Below are 12462 nucleotides of genomic sequence, written 5' to 3' on the forward strand. Positions count from 1 at the left end.
GATTAGATTATAGTATTTATCTGTAATAATATAATTTAAATAGTTGTTAGTTGTAAGACAATGTTTCCCAGACTGTTTTACTGCTCCCACTACTCTTTACTAGTAATCTTATCATTGTCTTCAATGAGACACAGGATATAGATCTATTATAATAATTGTTAGTTTTATAGTAACTGCTGGTAGTTCGTCAACAACAGCTGCTACTAGAGACTAAAGCCCAACATACACTATGCAACATTTGTTGCAAACAAAATGTTGCATAGTGTATGTTGGGCTTAATGAAGATCAACCATCAGGTAATTAGATATTAATAAATGATTCAGTCACTGATGTACATTATACACTTATCGTTATAGGAGCTACTGCTGTTATACCTGGTAGGCTGGTACTTGTACATGTTTTGTTTTAGTTTATTGATATTTTTAGACCATCTTGATTATTTTGATTATTATTATGAAATTATTACTATGAATGACTGACTTTTATGTAGACTAGTTGATAGTCTAATGCCCACCTGACATTACATAGTTAAGGGAAAAGAGCAAGAAAATAATAATAATATTTATTACATTCATTGATACTGTAGTAATGCAGTAATGCTATTTTAAACCACACCTTAATAACCAGCAATCTGATTGGTCAGTTACAATTTTAATGAAATTGAGTGGCTATATAAGCAGCATCAATTAAATAGCTGCACACAATCAGGTTCTTGGGAAGCTGATCATAAAGAGAGAAAAATATTGTTCTGACTAGTCACAAGAAATGGATCATGTGGAGCCGCATAGTGTTGAAGAACAGGCGAAGGAAAAGCTTTTGAAAGAAAAAGTCGTTGAAAAAGGTATGTTTGATTGAATTGATTCTAAACTCACCATGCAACATCATCAACATGTATATATGTTGCTAGCAACATTAACTTTGATCTTGTAGAATATATAGCACTTACTCACTTGAAATTTTTTGAAACCTAATTTTTTCTTTTTTAATGTCTATAATTGTGTCAGTTAAATACATCAAATAACTTTTTGTAGGCTTAGATCTCCCATCACATGTTGCTGTTTATGAAGAATTTACATATGTTGACAATCACACTGACATATACAAGATGAATACCGTGCCCCGTGGCTACTGCTTGATCATTAATATGAAGAAAGGACGAGAGGAAGAAAATCAGGCAGATGTTGAGAGTTTGCGTAGCTTATTTGAAGGTACTCTCAAATTCACCTTTGATGTCTATGAGGATTTAACCAAAGCACAAATTGATGAGCTGATGCTAAAGGTGCAAGGTGCTGATCACACTCAGTTGTGCTGTTTTGTTATGTTCATTCTCGCTCATGGCATTCACGATCGAAATGAATCTGCTTGTTTTATGACTTTTGATGATATGCATTATAAAGTCTCCACTATTGAAAGGGAAATCGAGAATATTCCTGGTTTAGTTGGCAAGCCAAAGCTTCTTTTTTTCCATATGTGCCAACAAAAAATTTCTGACCATGGAGGCACATCTGATTTTTTGATATCTTTTGCAGGCATTAATTCTCCTGTCGCCTGGCGTGGCAGAAATGGAAGTCCTTTTATTCAGAGTTTATGTGATGTTTTCAGTAACCACTATACTACTAAGGAGGTTGGCCAATTGATGGCAATGGTTGCTGAAAGAGTGGCAGCTACTAGTGTGCAGATTGCCCCCAAAACCGGGATGAAAAATGTGAAGCAACATCCGGTTCATATATCCACACTCAGAAAGTCTTTTTACTTCGGAAAACCTCCACATTATGATACATATCCTCTCAATCGAACAAGCATTGACCCTCCACCCACAGTTTCTGATAGCACTACTATTGAGCCCAGTAATTATACAGGTATATATACAATCAATAATGTTTATTAATTAGCATTGCATGAAATATAAGGGGCCAGGCCAATCATATTTACAAAAAGTATTATTGTCAAGTCATAAAATTAGACCCTTATATAATTATATTATCAGTCATAAAGTTTTTTGTTTTTATATGTACTCACAACTAAATAATATGATGATAAAATTGTACATGTTATTTAAAGTTCACTCACTTTCACCTGAGCACAGGACTGAAGTGATGATATTTTTCATGCCATATTTTTGGTTTAGTGCTTGTACATACGTAGCCCTACCCAAGTATATACATACTTGCTAATACTATGATAAGTAATTACAGCAAGCCTTTAAAGCAAAGGCCTTAGCTAGTGTACTAGTAACACCAGTAGCTGCAGCAGTGGGAGAGAAATGGATGGTTAGTTTCAATTCCACCAATAATTCTAAAGTGTTCATGCATGCAGATGAACACAATAGACTTTAGCAGTGACTGAATCAAAACAGTGTGTTGTTATATTATCATTCTTAATTTTTTAGGAAAAATGCAAAAATGGCTGAAAGAAGGGGAAGTTGAGCTAGAAATCACTCGTATCAATATGCATGGTGCACCTGGAGCTGGTAAAACGTGTTCATTACACCTCCTACTTAATGAGCCACCACCATCTTCTACTGATAGTACACCAATAGCTTGTCGTGCTGTTCAAGCAACACAAATATCCATTGATGACAAAAATAAGAAGTGGGAGAGGGTTGGTATTATAAATTTACTTAACCAGTTAGCGTCTCATTTTAAAGAAGCACTAACGTCTACAGATGATGTACCTAATCACTCAGATGAATTATCACTGGAAGAACCAACAAGCATAAAGAAATCAACTGGTATGGAAGTAATTAAAGAAATCTCAAATGCTCTTGAAGCAGGAAAGCTTGAAAAATTAAGCACAAATTGGGTTTATTTTATTGATTCTGGTAGTCAACTAGCGTATCGAGAGTTGCTACCTCTTTTTACAAGAGCAGCTGCACTGAATATCATCACCATTGACCTTACCAAAGGTCTTGATGAGAAGTGCAAGTTTCAATATCGTATTGATCAACATATGTCTTCTATTGATACAGATCAGAAGTATTCCAATCGTGATATAATCCAATCAACAATTAGCTCCGAAGCTATGTTGAATCCCATTGAGATTCCTTATGTCTCTCGCATGCCCAAACATCCTCAATATCTCATACTTGGTACACGTAAAGAGTTGGTAACTGAAGCAAAGCTACAAGAAATGAATGAAATCCTGACAAGTAGCTTTAATCTTGACCTAAAAAATGTCATTCAGAATGCACCTCAAGAATCGATTATATTTCCAGTTGATACGTTGCTCCCTGCTGGGTCTAAGGAAAGAGAAAAAGCTAGTGTAGATCTTTGTACTGCAATTTCAAATTGTGCAGGTGCCATGACAGTTATGCTACCAATTCGATTGTTTGCTTTTGAGATTGCACTACAGATGGAAGCTGAGAAGAAGAACCGAAGTTTCCTTACAAAAAAGGAAGTAATTGAAATTGGTAAGTCCCTCCGACTTGATGATGAATCAGATATCAATGAAGCCCTGCGATATTTACACAATGTCACTATTCTTCTTTATTATCCTGCTGTCCTACCGAATTTAATATTTGTTGATCCCAAACCAATACTTGATGTCCTTTCACGTCTGATAGCTATCACATCTGTTGGCCGTGCCGAATTAAGTTTAATTGCTAATCCACCTCTTTCAGCAGATGAATTAAATAGCCTCAAAAATTTTGGTCTTCTTAAAACAAGTATTTTTGAAAAAATTGCGAGGCAAATTTTTAATAAAGATTTTCAACCGTCTCACATGATCAAGCTTCTAAGACACCTCCACATCATTGCCAGAGTCAAAAACAGAGAAGAAGAAGATTATTTTTTTTCGTGTGCATTATCATCTTATGATAAGCTCGATGACCCGCCAACAAAAGTACAACCACTTCTCATAGCATGGGAGATTAACAAGAGTGGAACAACAACTCTAGCCATTCCTCAAGGATTATTTCCTTTAGCCATCGTATACCTTTTGGAACAAGATGATGTGGCCTTCACTCCAGTAGGCAAAGGATTCTACAGGTGTCACAATGCCATGTCACTTCGTGTTGACACAGAAAAGAAACAATACTACATAGATATCATCAATCGTTACACACATATTGAATTACGTTTTCATGGTCCCAAGAAATCTTGTCCACTAGCTTTTGAATTAGTCACAAAAGCTATCAAAAAAAGCAGCAAAAAGCTCAATGTTGACAAAAATCATATCTTGGCATTCAAATGCCCCAAAAATGAACATTGTTACTGCATCGTCCAGAATGAATTTTTCACCAGGTGTACTCAATGTCGACAACAGTGTGATGTACTGCAAGGTGATGATGGTAGCTATAGTTGCTGGTTTAAAGATACTCAATCATTCAGTTCAGGTCAGTATACTATTAAAGAGAATGTTTGATAAAAATAAAGAATTTAGAGAATGTGTGTAAATGAGAAAAATGAAATTTATTGCCACTTTAAGTAATAATTTCTTCATAATTTTAGGAAAAATAGAAAAATGGCTGAAAGAAGGTAAAGTTGAGCTGAAGGTCACTCGTATCAATATGCATGGTGCACCTGGAGCTGGTAAAACGTGTTCATTACACCTCCTACTTAATGAGCCACCACCACCACCTTCTACTGTGGTAGCTTGTCCTGCTGTTCAAGCAACAAGAATATCTATTGATGGTGAAAATAAGTGGGAGAGGGTCGATATTGAAGATTTACTTAACCAGCTAGCATCTACAGCAGTGGATGATGCTACAGATGATAGATCTATATCTGCTTATTCAGATAAATTGTCACAGGATGAACCATCCAAAAATGAACCAACCGATTCAGAAGTAGTTAAAAAGATTTTACATGCTTATAAAACAGGAAAGTCTAAAAAATTAAGTAGAAATTGGGTTTATTTTATTGATTCTGGTAGTCAACTAGCGTATCGAGAGTTGCTACCACTTTTTACAAGAGCAGCTGCACTGAATATCATCACCATTGACCTTACCAAAGGTCTTGATGAGAAGTGCAAGTTTCAATATCGTATTGATCAACATATGTTTTCTATTGATACAGATCAGAAGTATTCCAATCGTGATATAATCCAATCAACAATTAGCTCCGAAGCTATGTTGAATCCCATTGAGATTCCTTATGTCTCTCACATGCCCAAGCATCCTCAATATCTCATACTTGGTACACGTAAAGAGTTGGTAACTGAAGCAAAGCTGCAAGAAATGAATGAAATCCTGACAAGTAGCTTTAATCTTGACCTAAAAAATGTCATTCAGAATGCACCTCAAGAATCGATTATATTTCCAGTTGATACGTTGCTCCCTGCTGGGTCTAAGGAAAGAGAAGAAGCTAGTGTAGATCTTTGTACTGCAATTTCAAATTGTGCAGGTGCCATGACAGTTATGCTACCAATTCGATTGTTTGCTTTTGAGATTGCACTACAGATGGAAGCTGGGAAGAAGAACCGAAGTTTCCTTACAAAAAAGGAAGTAATTGAAATTGGTAAGCCTCTCCAACTTGATGATGAATCAGATATTGATAAAGCTCTCCAATATCTACACAATGTCACTATTCTTCTTTATTATCCTGCTGTCCTACCGAATTTAATATTTGTTGATCCCAAACCAATACTTGATGTCCTTTCACGTCTGATAGCTATCACATCTGTTGGCCGTGCCGAATTAAGTTTAATTGCTAATCCACCTCTTTCAGCAGATGAATTAAATAGCCTCAAAAATTTTGGTCTTCTTAAAACAAGTATTTTTGAAAAAATTGCGAGGCAAATTTTTAATAAAGATTTTCAACCGTCTCACATGATCAAGCTTCTAAGACACCTCCACATCATTGCCAGAGTCAAAAACAGAGAAGAAGAAGATTATTTTTTTTCGTGTGCATTATCATCTTATGATAAGCTCGATGACCCGCCAACAAAAGTACAACCACTTCTCATAGCATGGGAGATTAACAAGAGTGGAACAACAACTCTAGCCATTCCTCAAGGATTATTTCCTTTAACCATCGTACACCTTTTGGAACAAGATGATGTGGCCTTCACTCCAGCAGGCGAAGGATTCTACAGGTGTCACAATGCCATGTCACTTCGTGTTGACACAGAAAAGAAACAATACTACATAGATATCATCAATCGTTACACACATATTGAATTACGTTTTCATGGTCCCAAGGAATCTTGTCCACTAGCTTTTGAATTAGTCACAAAAGCTATCAAAAAAAGCAGCAAAAAGCTCAATGTTGGCAAAAATCATATCTTGGCATTCAAATGCCCCAAAAATGAACATTGTTACTGCATCGTCAAGAATGAATTTTTCACCAGGTGTACTCAATGTCCAGTACAGTGTGATGTACTGCAAGGTGATGATGGTAGCTATAGTTGCTGGTTTAAAGATACTCAATCATTCAGTTCAGGTCAGTATACTATTAAAGAGAATATTTGATAAAAATAAAGAATTTAGAGAATGTGTGTAAATGAGAAAAATGAAATTTATTGCCACTTTAAGTAATAATTTCTTCATAATTTTAGGAAAAATTGAAAAATGGCTGAAAGAAGGTGAAGTTACACTAAAAATCACTCGTATCAATATGCATGGTGCACCTGGAGCTGGTAAAACATGTTCATTACGCCTCCTACTTAATGAACCACCGCCAGCTTTTACTAATAGTACACCAATAGCTTGTCGCGCTGTTCAAGCAACACAATTATCCATTGATGAAGAAAATAAGACGTTGAAGAGGATTGAAGAACAAGATTTATATGACCAACTAGCAGCTCATTTAAAAGAAAATGAGAAAATGCCTACAGAAAATGATGAAGCACCAATGTCTGAAGATGATGATATATCTGATAGTTCAGGTGAATCATTAATGGAAGAATCAACCACAATTGAACTGCCCACAAATGAACCAGTCAAGAATGAACAATCTGAGAACGAGCCAGTCAAAAATAAACCAGCCAAGAAAAAACCAGCTGAAAATAAGCCAATTGAAAAAAAACCAATTGAAATGGAAGTAATTCAAAAAGTTACAGAAGTTCAACCAACTACAAATACTACAAAATTAAGCACAAATTGGGTTTATTTTATTGATTCCGGTGGTCAACCAGCATATCGAGAGTTGCTACCTCTTTTTACAAGAGCAGCTGCACTGAATATCATCACCATTGATCTTACCAAAGGTCTTGATGAGAAGTGCAAGTTTCAATATCGTATTGATCAAAATGAGGCACCTATTAATACAGAGCTGAAGTTTTCTAATCTCGATATAATTCGCTCAACTATTAGCTCCGAAGCTATGCTAAATTCTATTAAAATTCCTTATGTCTCTGAGTCTGACATGCCCAAGCACTCTCATTATATTATACTTGGTACACGTGCAGATGACAAGTCAGTGACTAAGGAAAAGCTAACAGAAATGAACGAAAGCCTGAGAGAATATGAATCTGATGATAAAGTCATTAAGCAAAAGCAGCATTCAGACTACTCGGTTATATTTGCAGTTGATACGTTGCTCCCTGCTGGATCTCAAGGAAGAGAAAAGGCTAGTAAAAGTCTTTATGATACAGTTGCAAATTGTCAAGTTGAAATGAAAGTTACGCTACCAATTCGATTGCTTACTTTTGAAGTTGCACTACAGTTAGAAGCTAGGAAGAAGAAGGAACGGAGCGAACAGAGTTTCCTTACAAAAGAGGAAGTGATTAAGATTGGTAAGCCTCTCCGACTTGATGAATCTGATATCGAAGATGTTCTGCAATATCTACATGATGTCACTATCATTCTTTATTATCCTGATATTTTAGAGAATATAATATTTGTTGATCCTGAGCCGATTCTTGATGTCCTTTCACATCTAATAGCTGTCACATACATTGACCATGAAAAGTTACATTTAATTGCTGACGAAATACAGGTTTGTGAAAGAAATGAGCTTATAAAATCTGGCTTTTTTGGAAAAGCTCTTTTAGAAAAAATTGCAAAAAAACAGAAAATTTTAAATGATTATTTCCAATTGTCTCACATGATTAAACTTCTAAAGCACCTCCACATTATTGCTGAAGTGAAAAATAAAGAAGAAAAGGTTCATGTCGTCACTGACATTGAAAAAAAAGGAAAATATTTTTTTCCGTGTGCATTACCATCTTACAACAAGCTCAATCCCACTCCAACAACAATACGACCACTTCTCATAGCATGGGAGATTGACGATAGTGACACAACAACTCTAGCCATTCCTCAAGGATTATTTCCTTTAACCATTGTACACCTTTTGGAGGAAAAAGATGTCATAGGCTTCAGCCCAGTAGGCAAAGACTATTACAGATATCATGATGCCATGTCACTCCGTGTTTACAAATACTACACTATAGATATCATCAATCGCTATACACATATCGAAACACATTTTCATGGTCCCAAGGAATCTTGTCCACGTATTCGTGAATTAGTCTCAAATGCTATCAAAAAAAGCAGCAAAGAGCTCGATGTTGACCAAAATCACATCTTTGCATTCAAATGCCCCAAAAAGGAAAGCTACTGCATCGTCCAGAAAGATAAATCTTCCACTTTGTGTCCATGCAAATCACCATGTGATGTATTACAAGGTGATGATAGTAGCTATAGATGTTGGTTTAAAGACTCTCAATCATCCAGTCAAGGTTAGTAATGCACAACAAAGAGTATACAACCATTAATATATAAGCATCACTTTTAATTCATTTGAAATCATGAAGTTAGTTTAATATAACTTATTAATATTATAATGTAATTTTTTAGCATGCAGTAGGTTTCTTTTTAGACCATTAAACTTTTGTTTATTTTATTTTTCAAGCTTTAAAAACACATAAAATCAGAGAAACACACAAAGTAGAAAAGGAATGAAAATTAAACAAAATAATAGCTGGTTTATTATTAATACTTATAGAGGTTCTCTCTACCTTATAATGACTTATAGCAGAGGCATATTTAGGGGGGGCTGAGGGGGCTTGAGCACCCCCCTCATGGCTGGGCTCAGAAAAAAATTACTCAAATCCTGGACTCTTGCATCACTACTAAGCCTCCTAACAAAGTTATCTAGCCCCCTGATCATAATTTCAGCAGTTTCCAGTGCTTAAGGAGCAATCAGAAGTACTAAGGTCCATTTGTGTTCACCTGAGCCCTTGTTTTCTTGCAATAACTTTTGACTTACAAGTTCTATTGTAAAAATAAACATACCAGTGCATTCCTCTCCTTTTGCCGCATCTATTGTACTACTTAAGAAGCAGCTATAGCTCTTTAGCTTCAAGTTGGTTGTATAACCCATGCAGAAAGTACAGCCATACTTTTCACAACTATAATTATTGCATTGTGTTAATTATTGGGTGGGGTCTGTAATCACTTCCTGGGCTCAGGTGAATGCAAATGGACTTTAGTAGCATGGCAGTATGCTTGAAATGATCTTGGCCCCACCCGTAATTGACAAAAATGCAGGAAAAGGCCGTTTTACCGCCGTAAAAGTGGGTGTGGCCAAAATTGCGGCGCACTTCGTGCGCCCTCAGCACCCCTCTCCTCATATTCCTAGATACGCCCCTGTTATAGAGTCACTATAGGTCACTGTAAATGATAGTGTTATGTATAGTATAGTATACTGTATGGTTATTGCTCACATAAATAAATTCTTACATATAAATATTTATAAAATTTTATAATGGTTACACTGCATTTTTTTCTTATGGACCTATTTGTGAAATTCCTATTTGTGGTATATGCAATTGTTATCATATCACTGACAATATTTTGAACCAGCAGCTGCTGTTTATTTGTATGTATTTCATGTGTATGAGATTCAGTGTGCCAATAATGCACCAATTACACCTGCTACCTAATGAAATTAAAATTAAATTGTCTTAACCAATTGTTTTTACTCTTTCCCAATTTCTTCTACAGTTTCTGATGATACCACACAAGACAATACAGCACCAGCTCCTACTACTCCTGATGATGGAGCCACAAGCAATGCTGGAACAGAAGAAGGTATTTTATAATTTTAACTTATAATGCCTTATTTTCAGAAACATAAAATTATAACATTTTGACATGTGAATTATCTATAATTATAATTATTACAATTTTCATAAATGCATACCTTTAATTCTTTGAACTGCTTAAAATTAAATTTCACAAATTTGCCCAATAATATATTTTTAAAGATTTAGTTTTTGAAAAATTACACTCCTTCCTACCTTATGCCATTACAAATTGATTTTCATGGGTTTAATTCATTCAAATCTTAATTCAGAAATCTGCAAAATTTACAACCATCATTAATTTTGCACTGTATTGGTGTTGCTAGTTTCATGTCACTTTGCTATCATAATGTAGGACAACCTTCAGCTCAAGTCAACCAGCCACCAACTACTGGAGGAGGTAATAATTAATAATGAAGATGTGATTAATAGAACTGCATGTAAACATTGATTCAACAATATGCAGTGTGAAGACTAGCTTGCTTGAGTACATTTATCTGTTATCATTTTGTGTTCTTTTTTAGGCAATACAACTATTATACATCATCATCATCATTACAATAATCATGAAATCAAAAGACAAGGTATTTTATTTAAATTGTTACTAATAGATTGTTTTATTGACGAACAAGAACTTTTGTGATCATGTAAAAATGTTAATAATTTTTTTGATGTGCTGATCACACTTTACATTACTGTAATGTTAGATTTGTTAGTAATGATAAGTTTTGATAACTATTTTTACTTAAAGTTTTCATGTATTATCTGTTCACTTTTTTACATCTTTATAGAAAATTGCACAGTTAGCACAATCACTATTACAGCAGCATTATTACTATAGTTACTGACCTCTTTTGAGATGAAGCATGTGTGCATTAATATTGTTTTTATATGACATTTACAAAATTTTGATTTTATCTATAGAGGAAAATGTATCTGATGATGTCACTAAAGGTATTAAATTCCTGCTGATGACTGCCACTGATCTAGAGCTGAAAGGAGTGTTGGAGCGTTTGAAGCCGTTAGATGGTCGGGATGAAGTTATTGAAAAGTTTAAAAATGGTGTTGATATGTACATTGGAAAGTTTGGGAAGCACCCAGTTGTTGTTGGACAGAGTGCACATACAAAGGAAGAACAGGGCTCCATACGAGCTATAGTAGTCACAAATAAGATAATGGAGATATTTAAGCCAAAATATATAATCGCCATTGGAGTTTGCTTTGGAATGGATCATTCAATTAAAGATCAAGAACCAGTAAACCTTGGAGATGTCATTGTTTCTGACTGTATTGCTAACTTATATAACATTCGTGTGGAACCAGGTTGTATCAAGGCTCGTATAACAGATGCAGACAAAGCAGGAGGCACTCTTGTATCATTTTTTAGGAATCCTCGTAATGATATTGCATCATTAATTGGAAAATCTCGTGCTTTTAAAATGATGAAGCCTAGTTTTGATAAAGAAAATGCCAAAGAAGTCAAAGTTCATTGTGGTCCCATGGTTTCTACTCCTGCTTTGGTGGACGATGCAGAATTTAAGGAGAAATTAAGAGAAGTACGTCCTGATGCTCTCGCTGGTGAGATGGAAGGAGTTGGAATATTTCATGCTGCTAGCAATGCTCATCCGCCTAAACCAGAAGCTATTGTCATTAAAGCCGTTGGAGATTTGGCTGATGGGAAGAAGATTGAATACGAAGCTTGGAAGCCTTTCGCATGTCAGGCAGCTGCAGAATATGTTCTTCATCATTTAGATGATGATCGTGCAATTGATCTGTAGACTGTAGTGTGAACTAGAGTGAAACAATTGTTTTTATTAGAACTATTAGTTTTTTGTAAATTTAGTTTTTGCCTTTTTTGATAAAATTAGTTTTTTGGTCTTAAATAATTACCCACTTTTGATAATAGCTGTTAGTACATGCATAATTTGCACTATTCATAGATATTAGAGTAAATGAAATGAGTAATTTCATTTACCTACTCTAATACGGGTATACCGGTATTCTATGCAGTGCTACCAGACCTAGGGAAATTTCTCTAGATCTAGGGAAAATTGTCTGAATTTAGGGACTAGGGAAGGAATTTCATAAATCATTGAAATCTAGGGAATTTTTTATATTTCCTGATTATAATGATATTCATAGGTATTTTAATGATATTCATAGGTATTTAATGATATTCATAAGTATTAACTACAAGCTCCACCCATACACACTTTATTAACTTTAATATTAATAATGAATAATGGTTAATTAATAATTCATGTGAATTTTTAATGGTTAACCTCTTAAAATTTTAGATTCTTATGGTCTTTTTGGGGGAAAATTTAGGGGAAATGAATAAATTTTTAAGGGTAATCTAGGGGGAAATTTTTGCAAACTTAGGGATTTCTAGGGAAATTTTTGGGACCACCTGGGGAAAAATTGAAATTTGGACCTGGAAGCACTCTTTCTATGGCACTATTCTCTATGCTCCGCCTACTCATAAAAATGGCT

General features: G+C 34.9%; 1 protein-coding gene across 1 annotated transcript; it reads left to right on the forward strand.

Annotated features, from left to right (window-relative positions):
- The first annotated feature begins 597 nt into the window (after positions 1-597).
- On the forward strand, positions 598-11864 carry LOC109585857 (uncharacterized). The gene is made up of 9 exons (XM_020002004.1): positions 598-841; positions 1032-1859; positions 2390-4333; positions 4449-6380; positions 6496-8622; positions 9890-9976; positions 10325-10369; positions 10494-10553; positions 10894-11864. Exons 1-9 carry the CDS (start codon positions 766-768, stop codon positions 11745-11747), a joined length of 7953 nt encoding a protein of 2650 aa, XP_019857563.1. The 5' UTR covers positions 598-765; the 3' UTR covers positions 11748-11864.
- The last annotated feature ends 598 nt before the right edge of the window (positions 11865-12462 follow it).

The sequence above is a fragment of the Amphimedon queenslandica genome, unplaced genomic scaffold (genome assembly GCF_000090795.2).
Source record: "Amphimedon queenslandica unplaced genomic scaffold, v1.1 AMPQUscaffold_12995, whole genome shotgun sequence".
Classification (NCBI taxonomy): domain Eukaryota; kingdom Metazoa; phylum Porifera; class Demospongiae; order Haplosclerida; family Niphatidae; genus Amphimedon; species Amphimedon queenslandica.